The sequence below is a fragment of the Semicossyphus pulcher genome, unplaced genomic scaffold (genome assembly GCF_022749685.1).
Source record: "Semicossyphus pulcher isolate SPU_LCO1_2020_fin unplaced genomic scaffold, fSemPul1.0.p SCAF_6, whole genome shotgun sequence".
NCBI lineage: Eukaryota > Metazoa > Chordata > Actinopteri > Labriformes > Labridae > Semicossyphus > Semicossyphus pulcher.
This window is the reverse complement of record NW_027211737.1, coordinates 13,549,521-13,569,105: the sequence shown is the minus strand read 5'-3', so window position 1 is coordinate 13,569,105 and position 19,585 is coordinate 13,549,521. Positions and strand designations below refer to the sequence as shown.

At 43.9% G+C, this 19,585-nt stretch overlaps 1 protein-coding gene across 2 annotated transcripts in view; it reads right to left on the bottom strand.

Annotated features, from left to right (window-relative positions):
• The window catches only part of efna5b (ephrin-A5b), a 101,096-nt gene that overhangs the window by 15,133 nt on the left and 66,378 nt on the right, over positions 1-19,585 (bottom strand). For both annotated transcript variants that reach the window (XM_069683335.1, XM_069683336.1), the window contains exon 2: positions 5,085-5,377. In XM_069683335.1, the coding sequence (XP_069539436.1) occupies positions 5,085-5,377 (293 nt within the window). The remainder of the gene's footprint in view (positions 1-5,084; positions 5,378-19,585) is intronic.

Sequence of the window (19,585 nt, the reverse complement as noted above, 5' to 3'; positions counted from 1 at the left end):
TATCATAACACTAAAGATGATTTGTGTCTGTACTGGACGTTATCTGAATATAATACAGCTCATATTAAACTGACAAGTTTATTTAAAATCCTGAAAGAAGCAGCATCTTGCTGAGGAACACTCAGGAAGGACAAAAGCTAGACAACATGCTTCTTTACATGACCACCTCACTGCTTTAGGATATCATGCAAACTTCAAATATAAGGTTGTTTATACTTTATACTTTTGTCTATTCATTTGATTTAGTCAACCAAACCAGACCTGAAGTTTAGGCGAACACTGGAGCAAGGACAAGTGGAACCGCCATGTTTCTTTCTACCAGATGATAAAGGTTCGATTAAGGGTGCTTTCACATCTGACAGCTTTGGTCCGGACTTTTGGACTTTACTCGAAAGTGCGGTTCGTTTGGACAGCTGAGAACACGCATTAGAACTCTGGTGCGGACGAAACCACTCTGTCTGTTTCCAAATGAACCACAGTCCGGCTCGATTCAGGTGAGAACATAAAAGGACTTAAAGTAGAACCAAATATAGGAAGCGAACCAAAGAACTGTGCATTTTGGGATGTAAACAGGTGCTGACATTTGCAGAGACAGCCACACAGCCAGGCAGCAAGGTGAGTAGAGGACTGACGTGCGACGAGGAAATAGAAATATGGGCTGACCAAACAATTTCACAAACGCTTGTGGAAACAAGCTGTTGGACAATGTTGAATAAAAGTAAAAAAAACTCAACAATAAAGTCTGTGATTGTGTTGAGTGTGACTGAGGAGTGTGCTCTCTCTCTTTTTTAATTCAGGGAGTTTTCCCACATGGAAATTCTGACCAATCAGAGGGCAGTTCTTTGCGCAACAACACCTTTTGTCCGCTGGTAAAAGCTGCCGTGTGAATACAAACCAAATGCAACATTTGGTAACAATTTGGTCTTTGATTCGGCTCAAACAGACTTTAGGTGAGAAAGCACCCTAAGGTTGGTTCGGTGACTTAAAGAAAGAACTCCTTTACTTCACTCAGTCCAGGCAACTTAACAAAATAGACAAAGGATCACACTGAAATGTTATTTATAGTGAGACAACAAACTACTGGAAATCTTTTGGCGGATGGTTCTAGTTTGGTGTTGAGTGTAAAGTCAGCATACACAGCTAAAAGGAGAGAGAACTTGCTCCCGTTGGTGCCAATAGACCGCCTTCTGGAGGCTTCCAGTTTTGCTTTTTAAAAAGATTAGGCATAATCAAGTTAGAGCCAGTGTTTGTTGTTTGTTTTTTGTCTAATAAGTAAGGATGTGATCCCTGAGATAAATACAGAAATTAGATTATGCTCTTTTAAGAAGTTCTGGAGCCTGTTCCTTGTTTCTGAATTTGACAGCTCTGTTTATTTATACCACAGATTAAAGGCAGTAAAATGATGCAACCTAATGCAACCTGAAAGCTCTTGTATGTGTCTGCCGGGAGGTGACGAGGAAAATTCCCCTCATGTTGATGTTGATGACGATGATGGTCGCGATGGAAACTGGCAGGTGTAGTAATGTAACCACCCCTCCACCTCTCTTAATCCTCCTCCATCAGCTCTGCGTTCTGTCCGCTAAAGAGACTGTCCAATCCATCAGCAGACATCTCCCCATGCTGCGTCTGATGGACATCCGGACCGGACACAGTGGCAGTGGGAAATCACATGTCAGATGACTTCATGGTAGATGACTTTAATATCCTCCACAGTAGCAAGAGAGGCTACACGTTAGAATCATTCAATGGCCAATGAAGCCGCGGGCCACTAAACCAATATGGCGTGCACCGGCAGAATGGATGTGCTCCATGAAAGCCCTGTCGGTCGCAGTGTAATTTAATCCAGCCCTTAGGACAAGCATCTCTCAACAGAAATGGCTAAAAAGAATGTTAGAAATAGAGGCTTGGATGAATTGTATAACCCTTCGCTAACCCTCATCTACGCTCCCAACTCTGGAGATTTGGCCCTCGTCTCATTTACTATGACTGTCCATGCAAATTGGCTTTAACAGGAAGGGAGAATCTGGTTATATTTCACCAGACAAACGACCAAACATCTTGTTGTTGAAAGGCCTCTGGAAAGGAGTTTCAGGCTATTTGTTTTGTGGACGACTTTAAGAAAGAAAACATCCATTCACCTCGGAAACAACGGCAAACATTAGGGAGGCGACTTTTATTTTATTTTCCGCTCCAGCCCATAACTCTGAAGTGTTCTAGCGCAGGCGAGGAGAGTGAAACACGTGAAGTGAATAAAGGACAGGGAAGTCTTGGCTGGCTGTCAGGTTAACTGCTTCATAAAAAGGTGCCAATTTGGAAAACAGATCCCAGCGTGTGGAGCTCGGCTCAGCTTCACTCCTGACTCTTTCAACGCTGTCTCTGGGAAAACACCGAGACGCAGGAGTTTGACAGCCACCTCGAGCTGCATTAACACCACAGGCCCCATTTTACAGATAAACAGATACAAGTATAGTAAAACCAGCAGCGTTTAGCATGAGGGTGTTAACTGTCAAAGCTGAAGCCCCCTCGCTGTGAAGGAATTTACACTCTTTCTCTCACACATTAGCCCACGAAGTGCACCAATCTGAAGCTATAATGCATTTAAGTGCATGATATTGCACTAATGCTACCCATATAAGAACATAACTCTGCTTCCTGTTCTGTAATATCAGCGTATCCCTGTGACAAATGCGTTCTGAGCGAGTGGCGGTGACAGTGACTCCTCCGTCTCCCGTGTGCCAATAGTCGGCGGTGGGAGGACAAACTCGACTCACTTCCACTCTATCACCTCGCTTTGATAAGGCCTAATTTCCCAGGGGCTTCAACTTCACACGAACTCAGTTAGGCTCAGTTCCTACGCCAAGAGGCAGACAACTCAAAATCTAACGCGAGCTGAATGGGAGCGCAAACACAATGCGGGGAGGAAGGGCTCTTCTTTTTGAAGGATGCTGAATTGTGCGGCTTGGCTCGCCGGCTATAACTTTCAAACTGTCTCAATTTAACTCCCCGGTGAATTCCATTGCCATTTTAGGGAAGAGTTTTTCCTCGAGTGCTGAGAGCGGTGTGAAAAGCTCGGCTGAAAACAGAGCATGAAAGCGTCTACTCGGATCACTGTAATGCCACCTCTCAGAGCTCTCTGTGCTGGAGCTGTGAAAACATGGCTGAGGGATAGCAGTGTGTGTGGTTTGCTCTGCTGAATTAAAGGAAAAACATTAGGTCAGGAGACGGTCGGCTGGGTTCATAATTCATGTCAGGACCAATAATTTGCCTTTATATGTGTCTGTGAATGAAAGTGAGTTTGTGTGAAGCTTTTGTAAACAAATCACACAACGTCAGAGTACTTCCAGGATAGATATGAAAGGCTGAGTCCTTCCACAGCGGCCCCAGGTTCAATACCGACCCTCGGCCCTTTGTTGTGCGTCATCCGCTTCTCTTTCCATCATTTCCTGTATCTTTATAGCTGTCACTATCCATTAAAGGCAAAGTGGCCAAAAAGAAAACAGTTTGGAGATTAGCTAACAGTCTGATCAGCTTTACTGGAGCTCCTTCGTACGTAACCACGGTTACGACACTGTGTTGTTTCTACATATGTCTTAATGAATAGGAGGACAAACATGCCAAATAAAGATGCGTAGGTGCCTTTCAAACTGGATGGCCACTGCGATTCAGTACATTAGCGTCTATCATGTGATGATTTTACATGCTTTAATGATTTGTAAAAAAACTGATGTGAATCAAACAATAGACTCTAAGAAGTGGACGAAGCCTCCAGCACTGAAAAGTGGAGCTAATGTGGAAGTGCCTTAAACCTTCTAAAGGACGGCAGGGAATGCTGGTTCAAAAAGGAAAATTAGCCTACTTCTCACTTGATTTATTACCTCAGGAAACAAGTTTATGGCCTCAATCACTGGTTACAAGTCCTATTCTAAACAGCAAGATGATCAAGTTTAAAATAGATGAGGAAGCAGGGTACGCTTGAGGGCCCTGGATCTCAACTGGTGGCTTGGGACCCAAAAGGGGGTCGGCGGATGTGTGCTTGGAAGTTGTGGCCGAAAGTCTGTGCTGCTTTTTGAAGGACATGGGATTCCTCTGATGGGCGTTCAGTAGTGGTGTAGTTTATTCACACTCCACTGATTGGGTAATCCCAGCCACAGTTACATTTACAATGTTGAAACTTGATGAGCCCTAGAGTCGTTTATTTATGTTACACTTTTTATGTTTATTTCTGTTGAAAAGAGGCGGCCGATTGAATGAATTGTAGGGGGAAAATGTTTTCCTGATGCATTGCCGCCTGCTTCTCATTTTGGCTCACTATTATACTGTTGTGTTTTGTGTAGCTGACATACTGTGATGTTTCGTTCTGTCTCAGTTCCAAACTGCACAGATTTCAATTAAATAAATTTGAGTAGTTAAAGAATTTGGGTTGCGATTCTTTATTAAGGAGGTGTTGGTGGGACCTGAGGCTACACTAGTTGAGAACCACTGATTTAGGGTGTACCTTGATTTACAACTGAGATACCAAGAGGACCTGAAAAATGATTAGTTTATCGTAACGTGTGCTAAAAGACACTCTAAAGAGTTGGCTATTAATTTTGTCATGAATTTGTGTAAAGCCTTTTTTCCCCTAGCCATAATTAGCATCCCAATTAACATCAAAGTTGCTGTAAATAAGGGATGCACCTTGCTATCAAGCTAGCACTAGTGTTAGCTGACAACGAAACATTTGCTAACGCCTAACTCCAGCTCCTCCATCTCATCAAAATATGGTTGCTTCAAACTTGGGGCTTCAAAAAGAAAAGTAGTCCATAACCCAGTGGGAAACGTCAAGGGGGCTACGTTTACATCATAAACAGTCCATTGCTATGACATTTGTAGGAACAACAACCTTAGAGAGATTTTGGAGCTATGTTTGACAGCTAATCTCCAAAACACCGCCAAGGGATTATGTTTAGAAAGAATGGTCATCCTTTCTTTAGAATTCTGCTCATAGTGGCCAAACGCTTTACTAAGCAAGACTCCATGTTGTCTTTGACTTTACTTTGACACTCATGTGTGTGTACAATGTGCACAAAGAAATCCTGACTCACAGATGTAGTAGTACTCTCTGCCCGGTCTGAACTCGAAGCCCAGGGAGAAGGGAGTGAAGAGCTGGAACTTCTCCGAGAACTTGAGCGGTCCGTTCGGGGAGTGCGGCCTGTTGCACTCCCAGCGCTTGAAGCCCTTAGAGGTGTGGTCGCACGAGCTGTAGCCATCGTAGTTGACCATGTAGAGGACGTAGCGCTCCGTCCGCTCCTCAGGCACTGTGTCTTCGTAGTGAGGACAGTAGACATCCAGGTAGTCGTTTATGCACACGTCGATGTGGTAGTCCCCACGATGGAACCTGGTGGTGAAGCAGAACGAAAGAAACGGTTAACTCTTGAATGATGTATGCATACTTCAAAAGTCAATTTAGTATAATCTTAATACAAGTGTGTGTCGACGGATCAACATTGCTTCAGTCATTAGGGGTTTGAACTCGCATTCGTAAGTAGAGAATGCGAGTTTGATCTGTCAACACTCTTTCAATGTTGTCTGGGAATTTACAAGCACCAGCGCTCTCCTCTTCTGGCTTCAATAAATTTGGGCGGGTTGGTTTATCTATAAATCTATCATTGCAGCAGATATTTACTCACACATGTACACATCTGCCGTCGGAACGATAGCAAACTGAAGTATCAAAGCCTGAGGAAATATGCCCACAGAAAACAGTTTAGAGTCTTTTATGGAAATCTAAAATTCTTGAGTATCTTTTTTTTTACAAGACGGACAACCTGAGGCGGCAATTGATCACAAGGAAACAGGATGGTCCAGACAGTAAATGTCATGATAGGAAATATACAGAGCCGGGCTGCCTCTGAGGGCTGTGCGCTGAGGCATCTTTACTGCTCGATGATCTAGAACAGGCCACACAGGGTCAGAGGGTTTCAATACATACAGGCAGATTCATCTAAAGGCCACACACTGTCTACACAAACACTATTTCTTCTCTGTCGCCCACAAAATAAGTCTCACACCTGTTGAAAAAATTCTTGTGTTGTGAGTTTGAGTCTGGGGATGGTACGACCCTCACCTTTAGGTCACGCTGAGAAAACACTGAACACCTGTAGGCTTGCAAGGGATGCCCTCAATTTAGCACACACACTTGAAGCGCTCCGAGGGTGACAATGAGCCACAAAATTGCGCAAGCACACAAACAGCTGGTGCCACTGACTCACTTCACCCAGAAGCCAGGTGGTGTGAGTTTGTAATTGAGACCCTGTTGTTAATGTTGCGAGAGCACAACCTGACAGGAGTTTAGACCAAACTTTTAATTGAAAACCGCCACTGCTGTCTGTAAGAGGGGCTTCTCCGGGCCAGGGACGCACGAAGGGCCGGAGCGTGGGCCGGAGCGTGTAACAGGCTAAAACAATTTTCTCTCTGGAGTCTCAGGATTAACATATTAAAGCCGTACACACACGCAGCATGTACAGTAGTGTGTGTTTGTCTATGTACTCTTCAAGGTCTGCATCGTGGAGAGGACAATGTGGCTCGGATCTGTTTGGCATTCTCTCAGATTCATGTTCTTCAAACATTTCTGCCAACTACTGTATCTATAAGTGCGTCATCCTGATTTTCCATACTGTTGCATGGGTGAAGGATCCCTCAGGGAGAGCGACACATGAGGAGATTAAAGAGTATATTGTCGGGAGAAAATACACACATGAACCAACAGGACTCTCTGGACATGCATTAATGTAAAGATGTCAGAGTGAGGGGGCTGCACATGGTCATGCACCCTGAGCAGTTCCAATTTCCATGCTTGGTCCTTACCAGGACTTGAACCGGCCACCCACCAGTTCCCAAGCTACCGTCTGAGCTACAGACTAAGCTACCATTAGGGTTGGGTATCGATTCGGATTCTTAATGATTCTGAATTCTTTGAAGGGCAGGGTCAAATAAGGTCACATGCTTATTTCACAGAAGAAAACAAAGAAATGCAAGGCCTCGCGCCTCTAAAGGGCCTCGCACAGGGTCCGCAGCAAAGTAGCCCAATTCCGCTGGAAAACCGCGGACCTGGCAACCCAGGCTTGTATCCTGCATTTTCTATTTTAGAAGTGCTTTCTCGTTGCCCAACCCTAGCTACCATCTACCCATAATATCCATGACAGTATGTCTCATCGGTTTTATACAGGAAGCAACAATTGAGCAAGGTATACTTCAAACAACTCCTGCAGATACTTGTGAAACATCAGGAGGGACTAAAAACGTCCTTGATTGTCTCCAACGCCTCAAACACCTGAGATGCTGATGAAAATACTATTCTGTACAGAAGTATGAAAATATCAGTATTTTGCCTTCCCTGTTGTTCTCTTTCCACCCACTTATTTGCTTTCTCTATTCAGACCTACAGCTCTGTTTGTTATTCCAACGTGATATTGGAGTTGTGACACTAAAGAATGGATTTTGGGGGATCAAATCGCTGCACTGAAAGTGCTCATCCTGCTGGGCTGCGTTTACTTCATTCTGCGGCGTGTCTACATAAACTACACAGGATTACAACCACAATGCAAACCAGAACACTTGTTTTGAAGATCAAATATCAGTCTGAGCTGAATCTGGTTTGTGCCTTAATTCATGTTGAATGATACACAGTATGATTAATGCAACTATCAAGCAATAAATCAAACCACAGCCCTTCCTCATTAAAGTATTTTGTGAGTCTGCTCAGTGTATTTATTTGTGTCTGTATGTAAGCGTGAGCTAGCATGTAATGTTTCTTTTCTGTGTTTACCCATGTAGGGTAAATAGCAGTGTGGGGGTGTTTACAACCCAGGCATGGAGTAGCTCATCTGTAACATCTCATTTAAAACATGTCTGCAGAGGTCCAGGAAGAGCCATGCATCTCTCTCACCGCTTTAAAATGTCACCGACTTAATGGTCGCATCCTCCCCTCCGCTGTCGCCCCAGCTCATGTGTGTACTAGCGTGTGTACTGTATGTGTGTGAGAGAGAAAGAGTGTGTGTGTATGTTTGTGTGTGTGTGATGTTTCAGCTGCCCTTCTCTCCCTGCCTCAGCAGTCAGAATAGTGGCTCGTGGCCCTGACTGCAAATGAAGCAGAGGATGTTTGGGTGAGTGAGCACATAAAAAGGGACAGGACAGGCATTTGTAACACGTAACACACTCTCTCTCTCTCTCTCTCTCCACCACACACACGCATAAGCAACAAACACACCACCAGCTAGTGCACACTTTCAGTCGCATACACACCCACGCACATACATTGGGGTTGTGTTATCAGCTCAGTGAGCTGCCTGGCACATTGGCAAAGGAGCAGCAGAGAGACAGCCAGAAGCTGCTAATGGCAGCGAGTGAGGACGAGAGTGAGGGCGAGAAACAGGCAGGGTGGGAGAGAGAGAGAGGGAGAGGACCTGGTTCCAAAATAAGGTGAGGTAATACAGAGAACAGACTGCGAGGCTGAATAATACAGATAGTATTGTCAGGCTGCAAGTCTTTGCAGGAGTTATTCAACCATGCTTTTATCATTGAAGCAGATTCGACTAAGCCTGTATGCGGATGACATGACTGTGTCTGCGGCCAAATCTGTACACTTTATCCAAGTCTGTTCAGAGCACGATTATCATCACAATGCCTTCTGAAAAAAACGACTTGTATGTTATAGAAAGCTGTGTTTATTGTCTTTATAAAAACCCTCTTATCAGGGGACTAATGTGGGAGTTTTAGATGCAGCCGGTGTCTTGTTTATAGCAATGGCGGCTTTAATCGGCTGCTGCTGTTCCATGAACACTCCTCCACCACCAGCACCACTCTGCTTTCCAGCACACTCCGTGTGTACAAACATATTCCAGCCTCTGTACAGGACATCCAAGCACCAGGAGGAGGTTGCACACAGGGAATGTAAATCAAAGCCGTGCTCTGTTAGAATCCCAACCAGTGAAATATATGCAGGCGAGACGCCACAGTAACACTGCGGTCAACAGAGTAGAATAATTGCAAAGATACTGCAGGATCAAAGTGTGCACAGAGAAGTGTCAATTAAAGCTGCATCACATTTGCCTCTTTTATTCATGCATGTGTCAGCGATATTGTGTCCAATTATGCCGGCTGAATAATAACAGACTGTTTAATAATCATTTAATATCAATTGTAAAAGCCTATGCTGATTAATTAAACGACCATTAAAAATGCAATTAAACGGGCCAATTAGCGTAATCTCTTTCCTTATTCTGTCTGTAAATGTTAAATAAATGTTAAACTTATTAATACATGAAAATAAAATGAATGAATACATGATGATAAAATGACCAGCTGTTGAGCTCTGACACAATGACTCCAACACCTGTTGCTGTTGGCAGAAGAAGGCGGCAGCAAGGCGAAACAACCCAGCCAATCAGAGGCGTTGTTGCTGCTCAATGGGGAAGACACTCTTTTAAATGATCAATATCTAATTCATATTCAAATATATCAATTTATAAAGTGATTTAGTTATTATAACTTATAATAAACCATTTGGTTAGAATCCTCACAGTGACTGCCTACATGCACACACATGCTTGCAATCCACTCAACCACCACAATCACTCCCTATTTTACGACTAATGGCAACATCATGAGCAACAATCTTGTGAGAAAAGAGCAGCAGCGGAAAGCGGGGCCCTTCTACCAGTAAAATAGGTAATTAAGGAGCAAAGTTGGATGCTAAGCTAATTGTCAAATGGCGATAATTGCATGTCTTTGTTATGCCACAGCTGTCCCAGTGAGCACTGGGTCAGGACACACAGCCAGGCAAAATCGGCTGGACACAGAGTGTTTGTGTGTGTGTGTTAGTCAGTGAGCGGGCTGAGAGAGAGTGAGGGAGATAATCTTTATTACTAACTGATTACATTTTCACACCACCTCCTCAGGCCCTCAGGGCAGAAACTGAAGGGCCAAGTACTGTCAGCACAAACACACACACACACACACACACAGAGATACACACGCAAACACAGAGTCACAAACAGAGAGAGTGAGTTTGGGAGAGCAGGAACAGTGGAGTGAATGCAGGCTGAGGTGGCACACCACTGCAGTCGCTGATTGGCTCATTTCCATTTCAATTACACAGCCCAGTGACATCGCTGTGCACACACTCGGGCACGCACACACCCTCGCTTTACGACAAACACCTACACCGAAACGTACGCGCGCGCCTCTCCCGCATGCACGCACACACGCAAGCACGCACACACTGCACCCGATGAACTCCCATCAGCCACTTCTCTGAGCCGTGCACGGGTGGCTGCAGACAGAAAGCGAGGAGGACAGGGAGAGATAGCTAACCTGAGTGAAAGAGAAAGACAGAGAAAAGGAGGAGAGCGGGAGCTCGGCGGCAGGGAGCAATCCGAGTCATCTCACCAGTTGAATGAGTGAGACTGAACAGAAAGAGGAACTTTTCAATGTGCCGCTGTGCTCTAAATACCAGCGCTCAAAGGTGCGACCCAGAAGCAGAGTGGGAGTGTTAACACAGGATATCAGAGGATTTAAAAGAGCCTGTTTGAAAGGTTTTGCTTGTTTAGTAGGGCAAAATATACTCTTGGAAAGTCTTCAATTCGTGTCTTCTGCCTCCTGTGTTGTTTCTTTTTCTCTAAGACAACACAGTATGGAATCATAGCAGTGCCCTAAAAGCCTATATTTACTCCTTAAGGTTAAACCTGGGGGCATTTCTTAAAGCAACAGCACACGAGGTGAGAGAGGCTGTCATTATTGCTACTAAGACAATTGATGAATGCACAGTGACAAAACCCTGCAAAGAGGCAGAGCTTTTTATGATAAATGAAATGCCAGAAACAATCCTGCTTCATGTCCTTCAGCTGCAGAGACTTTGACAAGTACTGTCAAAACTGCAGCTCTTACACACGGCAGACAGCTGCATGCATTACAAAGTAAAAGCCCTCCCTACCTCTGTAGAAAAGATCGTCTTTGTTTGGCGCTACCTCGATTTCCTTCTGTTCTCTCTGTATTTTTCTCGCTCCCACTCCTTCTTTTTCTTGATTTTCCGCCTGTCTGAAGTTCTCTCTCTCGACCCAGTCCCGCTCATGACCCCAAATCAGATCTATTTACATTATTTCACCTCTCTCTGTTGAAATTCATACATCTGATATATTTTCAATTCAATATCCTCAGGCAATGTTCCGCTGCCTGATAAATCAAATCACAGTAACCTAGAGACTAAAAAACGCACCGGGACCTTAAAAGGCAAAGCCTGTGATATCCTGTCGAGTATGTGTATGCCTGCATAGACGTGTGTGTGTGTGTGTGTGTTTTCTCCAAGTGAAAGATCATTTGTTGACTTAGGTCCACAGGGAACATTTGTTTAGCTAAGAGAAGATGACCTACGACTGAACCCTGCCTAGAGTACACATGCGGAGGCCTTTTCAGGACCTTTCAACACATGCGCATACAAATGCACATCGCAAACACTCCTCGATATAGTTGGTGCAGTTGTCTAATTACACATGATTGGTTCGGAGGTCAGAGGATGAAAGAGAGAGGAGTGCAGGACGAAAGCAAGGATTGACAGATAGGAATTGGCAGAAGGACAGAAGAAAAGGAGCGCTGCAATTTGATGTTTGTTGTTCACAAGGAGCAGTCAGAAAAGGACTTAGCCGTCCGTCCGTCCGTCCAGAGAAGTATTCACCTTGTTATTACTGACGGCAAAGGAGTGTAATGGAGAGCGAGGAGACGGGTGAGGAACAGATAACTGCATCCAATATTTCCACTCCACAATCATCTCGACTGTAGAATTAAATTCTCTGCCAGACCACCATTTCAGCAATTCTCTTTGAGTCCCAGAGATGGAAAACTTTTTTTTTCTTCATCTTTTTTGTCTGAGCGACCGACAAGAAATGACAATACCACCTTCTGGGATACTCATATTACAGCTCATAATACACGATGGTCTACTTCTCTACGAGTCAAACAATCACTCCAAACAGAAAGAGAGAGTACGTGTGGAACTAAGAGGGGAGGTGGCTTTGAGGGATCATTTCAGTTAATCACAATACAATGGAATATCAGAGCAAAGTCTGATTGGGTCAAGAAAGTGTTCAGACCGGCTGTATACAAGCCGATTGTTTAGCCGGATAAACTAAATAGTTGGATATAATCCCTCGTTGCACTTTAAAGCAGTGTGTAAGCACGGCAAGCTCCTTTACCCTTAAAGCGTCTGGAAATGTGGCTTGTAACAGTTTAAATGAATATATCCCCACTGTTGATGGACATCTCCCTGACTCTTCACACTGTTATGGTGCATGTTACAGTCAGTGCAGTGCAGCCGTAAACTTGATGTTTGAGTCATCTGAGTCAGGATCAGACGACAAAGCAGAAGCCCTGTTATCTGCAATGATTCTTTCAGCTGGACTGAGGAGGTACAAAATGCTTTGCTATCCTTGTCATAGTTAGCTGTTAGCCTACACGGCTAACTAGCTAGCTACGATGCAATTATTTGTTTTCAAAGCTATGAATAGAATGCTAGCTGATAGCTCTGTCGTGTCTGTGGAGGTTCACAGTCATCCAGGTCGTGGTAATTCGCTCTGTAGTGTTGCTAACTAGCTGTAGCTAGTGCTTGGTGTTACGGAGCTAAAGTTAGCTAGCGTTCAACACCAGCTTAACCACGCACTTTTTAAACCCAATAGCAGGAAGTTTACAGAAACTTAAATGACAAAGGCAGGACTTTGAAGCCATTTCTAATACTTTTTTAGATGCTAAATAACTTCTAACATATATAAGACCTTAAATTACATTGTTACACTATTGTGAATGTTGGTTTTGTATGTAAGTAGATTTGCATGGACATTTAGGCACTACTTTACAGATGGCCTTTGTTTTCTTAAAGGTGAGGTTACCTTTACTACTTGTGCTTCTTGCCCCGAGGCCACCACTTAAATTGAAAATAAAATATATTTGTAGTACTGATAGGATAGCAATGATAAGACTCAACTTGTAATGAACCACAGGTATCCTCTAAACTCAAAGATCTTGTCTCACAACGGGTTTGGCTGTTGCACTTTATCTGAGGTGTTTTAAAAAAGAACAACGTGATACCTAGAGGAGAAGAGACGCACTCTTTGAACAAAAAAAACTCTTGTTGAGGTCGAGAGAAGGAGATAGCCATGAAGTCAGAGGAAGAACATGTGAGAGTGTCGCTTGTTATATGACTTGACAGCCACATTCCTTCCTGACTAACCGGCCGATAAGCTTACAGCACTGGGTGAAGACACGGACACATCAGACCTATAGAGTATCACATATTACTGCCTCCAGGACATGGTCGGGGGTGAATGTACGCATAATTTAATATATTTATAGGCGATATGTGTAATGGACAAACACCCACACACGCACACACACACACACATAGGAGTGCATAGCTGCTGGTCATGCTGCATTTTATTGTGTCCATCTGCTGTAGCTTTATGGAGGGTGTACTGCAGGCTCAGAGCAGGTGGTCAGCCCTGTATAATATACTGACTGTCAGCAGTGAGGGACACAGGGACGTACCCAAGCATTCCTTCATCCCTCTTTTTCTCCCATCCTCCCTTCCTGACCCTTTCTCCTACATTTCTCTCCCTCCCTCTGCGTCTCTCCATCGCCACCCTTGACTGTGATCTTGCGATATTCATTTCTGCCATTTATGTCTGTCAGCGCTCATTCTGCCCCGGGGAGACAATGAATTAAGAGCAGTGACAGACAAGTTCTTGTTCTGCTCTCGGTCCTGAGTGAAACAGCGAGATGTAGGGCTCCACTGAGTGTTTGATGTAGTCCGCATTAACATGCTGCAGCTCTATTCCAAAACAGAGAAAAAAAAGAGAGACAGATACTTCCTCTGAGCTCATCTACTCACTACTCTGCCAAACAACCACTTTTATGGGAGTATAACACTGATGTGTGTCGGCTATATATGTGAGTGAATGGCTGTATGTGTGTGTGTGTGTGTATTTCTCTGTGTGTAAAAGGATTTCTTTATGTCCCTGCTCGTCACCAAGGGAGTCGGGGAAAAATGACACATCCCCCAACATCCTGTCAGACCCCGGGGCCATTCTCCTGAATCATTGCTGCCCCAAACCAACTTCAATCCCTTTGTAAATACTGTACGCTGACATGTTTACCGGGACCGGAGTGGGTGTGTGCGCACACCCGCTCGATGCATCTCAGTTTATGCACGGTCACACATGGCTAGTTAGTGTCAATTAATAGCTATACATCATTGAGTGGGAGACGTGTCGGCCATTAATCATAAGTCATTGTTTTATAGTGACAGCGTGTTTGGCAGCTGAGACAGAACAGCAGCAATGAAACGGCTCCGAGGCGTGTAACATGTCTTCCAAACGTGTGTGTGTGTGTGTGTGAGACAGAGAAGGACCTTGGAAGTAAAAGAGACTCTTTACAGGAGGTGAAGCTGTTAAGATCAGTGCAGTGGGAACGATGCTATAGAGTGCAAGAAGAAGATCCAATACGGAGAAGAATGATCTCACACTTAAAGGAGCAGTTCATCCCTGGAAAAAGCCGCTGTCAGTCAAAGCTGGTGTTCTCTGTAATCGATAGAAGCAATTATATTTGAAATTGGCGCCATAGCTGTGGAGAAAGTTGTACAAACAGCTCGTGGTTTCGCCCATTCTACATTCCTACAACACCCAGCATGCATTGCACCCCTCCCTCTGAAAGTATCGGCCAAGAGATGCCGAAGTGAAATACTAAGGTTTTCGCTGCAGGCAATGAATCTTCAGGTCTGACGTCTACATTTTAAACATGAAGATTTTGAACAAGACATGACATCGGAGGCAGGCCTAGATTAAGGAAGTGTAGTTTAGCGTGCTCCCTGGGTCCCTGCTCCCTGTTTTCCAGGGCCCATTGAAGAAGCGGATAGTGTCCTCCAAAGACACAGAGCAAAATCGCACCATAATGGCGTTAGCTCCCCGTAATAGCATAAGACTGAGGTTGAAAATCGGCGAACTGGCCCTTTAAATGCAAGAATTTAATGACACTAACACCTTATCCTGAGCAAACATGAATAGCAGCACACAAGTAGGTTTTTGCACAACATACCCTTTTAAACTTGTGTAGATAAACATCGGAGAACTTCCTTCTTACGTCTTAACTTCTACTGCACACCCACACATACACCTCTTTCACACTGACTTAACAGCAGTTGAATGGGTTGACACATCATCTGACCTGGTTCTGAATACTGCAAACTATACTGCTTCTTTGATCTTTTTCTTTGTACCTTCTTTAAAAGACAGAGAATAACATTTTCCTATGAAAGGGCGATTGTACACATTCCTACCTCACCTACCTTCTTGAAAACAAGACTAGGTCAAACCCTAGTATGTGGCTGACCGCATCAGGTCAATGTGCGCTTTTGTGGGCAATGTGTTACAGGGACTGTCCTTATGAGGCTGATGACAACGTGTTTGAAAGCAGGTGCGCGCTGCGGACGTAGGTGAGGACAGCAGACAAGCAGAGGAGGAGCAGCCCCGCCTACTCCCCGAACAAAGTATCCAGAGCACTATAGACAGAGAGTCGCGTCAGTGGAGGGCCAATATGCTCCATGATCTGCCATTGCGATGTAGCACCTCTCTCTCTCTACGGCTCTGAAAGTACCGTCATTCAGTCAGTCAGTCAGTCAGTCTCACACAGCACCGTGTGTAGGGCTGACCCTAGGGCTGATGTCAACTAACCTTCAGCTCAGGTGGACTTTCCCGCTCTTTTTACTACATCATCTGAAGTCAGTGCTACATCATTGTAAAACATTAAGGAGAAGAACATTGTCCAGAAATGAGGCTACATGGTACCTTGCATGTTGGGCCACTGACCAAGCAGCCGAATTGACAACTTGGGAGAAAGATCCGGCTGCCTGTTGCCCACCTGAAGCTCTATGTGGCACATTACAGAAGAACATCAGCCCACTTGTCTTCTGTTGTTGCTCAAAAGCCCCTCTCCCTCCCATGCTCTCTCTGTCTCTCTGGACAAGTGATCAGCAGATGGGTGGAGGAGTGAAACGAGTAGGAAAGCTGGCATGAAAGGGCAGAGATGGAGAAAAAAAATAAAGGAATTCTGCAGCATGTGACAGGCAGGATCCAGAGAGGTAGGAGGGAAAGAGAAGAAAAGCATGTATGAAGGTTAAAAAGCAGGGGAAAGATGGAGGGGGGCATGAAGGGAGAAGGTAAACATGTGGGAGGAAGAAAACATGAAAAGTGGAGAAAGCGATGATGAAAAGAGGCGACACAAAACATGCATGCGTCTTGTTTGTTTCATCTCAGCAAGCCTGTTTGTGTTCACCGCTGAGACTCCACGCACACACATGTACTGGTCCCCATATGCTTTGTATCCATACCCTAAATACACACACACACACACAATCACACACTGACCTTCAAGCTAGGTTGCCATGGAGCTGTGTCAGGATGTTATAATGTCACCACTTTCATAAAACCCTCGCCCCTTTCACAGTTCACAAACCACTGACTGTATACCACTGTATTGTGTGTCTGTATGTGTGTGTGTGCATGCATGCAGGGTGTGTGTGTCAGCCTTTCTGTGAGTGCAGCATCGTTAGGCATGTAAGACTTAAATAGGGAGTCATGGGAAGCCAAATGGTGAGTGTTGTGTGTTTATCTGTGGGATGTAATTGCTTCTCTGACAGATTGTAGCTATAGTTGTGCCTGCCTGTGTATCACTGTTGTCATGGGAGAAAAGAAACCTGTAGGTTCCCTCATTTCTTGAGGGGTTTCTTTTATAATGAGAGAAAACTGTACAGCTAATGTAACCTTTCACATTCCTACAGATAACATCAATGTAATCTCAAATTCAGTGCTGAAGCTGAGACTAAACGTGTGCTGTCCCTTTAAGAAGCTGTTTTTAAGAGATGAATGTCACACGGTTTACCATACAGTATTTTTTCTTCCTATCATTAGCATGTTACATTTTGTCTGGAGGTTTAAATACTGTACACACTAGGGGTACCCCCCGAATGTCAGCGATTTGAAATGAAAACTCTGAGTCAAATCGTAATTTGTCATTAGATGTACCATAGTTAGGAAGATAGCAAGATGGCGGTGCACAAGGACGCAGCAGTGTAGATTAGCTGATATTATATCTACTAACTACTTTTATATCTATTTATTCTTATTTTAGTCTATGTTTTATCTTTATTTGATCTTATTCTGCACTACGCAGCTCAGGGAGAGGCTTCGCTGTGTGTCGTTTTGAACAATGACAATAAAGACTTAAATCTTGTATCACAGAGAACAGCAGCATGACAGGATCTGAACTTTACAGACCAAGTCTCATGAGTTTAAATCGTTCACGAGGTCTTTATGAGGAGCCAAATGATCCGTGGAGATGTCCTTTTTAAAAGAAACGGACCTGGTGATCAATCAGTAGAAACATGTTCTGCGTGTGGAGCTGCTGCTAGCTTGTTTGTTGGTGCTCACGTGGTTGTTATGCTAGCATCCTTTGGGTGGTTATCTTTCACAAACCTTTCACTGAGACCCTCCCCATAACAATCAAACCCGGTAAAAATGCTGAATGAAGCAGTTTAAGCTTTTAAATTATTGCTCTCAGGCGCACTTTAGCTTAGCTTTGGGTGCTACGAGACTAAGTGCTGCTAACTTTAGCGTGCTAGCTGGCTGAAATCCTTTTTCTTGTTAGTTTAAAACTAAATTGTAGGTAATAGTAAGAAAGTTGTCCGGAAATGTTTTAATATTCACTTGACTTTGATAATCTTGCGCCTTTCTGGTGAACAACGAAACTCGTGTTGACTGATACAAGAGTTTGGTGCAGCGCTAAAGTGAAAACAAAGGAACAAACAGTTACATTTTTGTATTAGACAGCAAAATCAAAAACGGCTCACAAAACTGAAGATTCAGTGAAGATGATTCATTATAGGTGTTAGACTGTATTTGCAATTGTGTATGTACAAGTTATGGACTCGTCCTGGCATGCTGCCATTTTATAAAACACATCGATCTGCTGCGGGTGAAAATGTAAAGCTGGTTTAAAGAGGTGAGCGAGTGCAGCTGGGAGTCGTGCCGATATAAACAGTCCTTTCATTGGTTAATACTCCGTCTTCCTCCCTCAGCTTACCTCTCATATTTCCGGGGTCATTCCTAGATTTCAGTCCTGATTACTCCTGGATAGTTTAATATTACATGAGTCTGAGCAGAATGGGTTATATGAGACCAATGGGTAGATCTGTTTTGTCAGGCTTCAAGTGAGTTAAACCTGTGTCATTAATGTTTGCTCTGGGTTGATTTTCTCACGTTTTCCACAATAATCTCTCGCTCTCCCATGCTATTACTCCTCGTAAAAAGTTTCATTTAATAGATTCTGCTTGTTCACAAAATGAGGTCAACCATTTATTTTTACACTAATTACTGTCTTGAGGCGATTCAAGTGGGCTGTGAAGTGAAATGCAGTTTAACATTGGCATCTTACATTGTAGAGAAGTCGGCCCATGTTAAAAACTCAACCCGGCTAATTGCAGAATAGTGTAATGGACTCATTCTGTGTTGCTCAATAGAAAGCTTGAACCCTGCCAGGCAGTTTTATTCCCAGGGACAGTCATAATAAAAGTGTATTATTTGCCTGTACTGAATGATGCTTGGAGTTAATACTTGTGCCAGCAGCTTTAGTTATGTGATGACATGTTTTGCCCTCTCTATTATCCGCGTCAGTCTAGACAGTGTACACCTGTCTTACTCATAATGTAGTCTACACAATACAGCCTCCAGAGACAGTGTTGACACATCCTTCAGATAAAAAAGAAAATGGCAATATTCCCGGATAGGTATCATCCTGGCAGCGCTCCAAATCAACGTTTTACTTTAGGAACAAGCATTTTTAAAGGGCTCATAAATGTTTTCATGTTTACGGTGCAAATCTATCACAATGATAATAATCAGTCTGCAGGCTGAACGGCCCTGTCTCGTCTCCAGACAGATAACAACTTTCCAGTTCGATCATAACTTTGAAGAACAATGGAAATTCACCATCAGAGTTACGACTCTGTTATTGAAGCGGAGCTCTGGCAGACAGGAGATGTGGTGGATGTGGCAGCAGAGGGGAAATAGGTGGTAATTTCCAGAGCATCTGCTGATTGTAAAAGGCAGAGTGTTTTAACAGCAGATGGTTATGGGGAGATGATGGAAGTCCTTCATAACCAGCCGCGGCACAAGCCAGCAGCAGCAATCTTTCCAAACAAGGGGCTCCTGTTTCTACATGAGAGGTTTTTTTTTCATCCTGTGCTCAGCTGCAAAACATGAATGAACGTATACATGCACAGAAAGCCATACATCGTCATTAAAGATATAACCATAAAGATTTTCATCTGAATAAATGTCTGTTAAGTCTCTATCTGTCGCCGAATGAGGTCACATAATAGTGATTGAGCCTATGGCCCACTGATGAAAGCCTTTGCTTTTGCAGTATGTAGTATTATTACGGACTGGGTGTATGTGGCGACATTCAAAGATAAAATCACAAGTGGCGCCCAGTTAGTGATGCGTTTTCC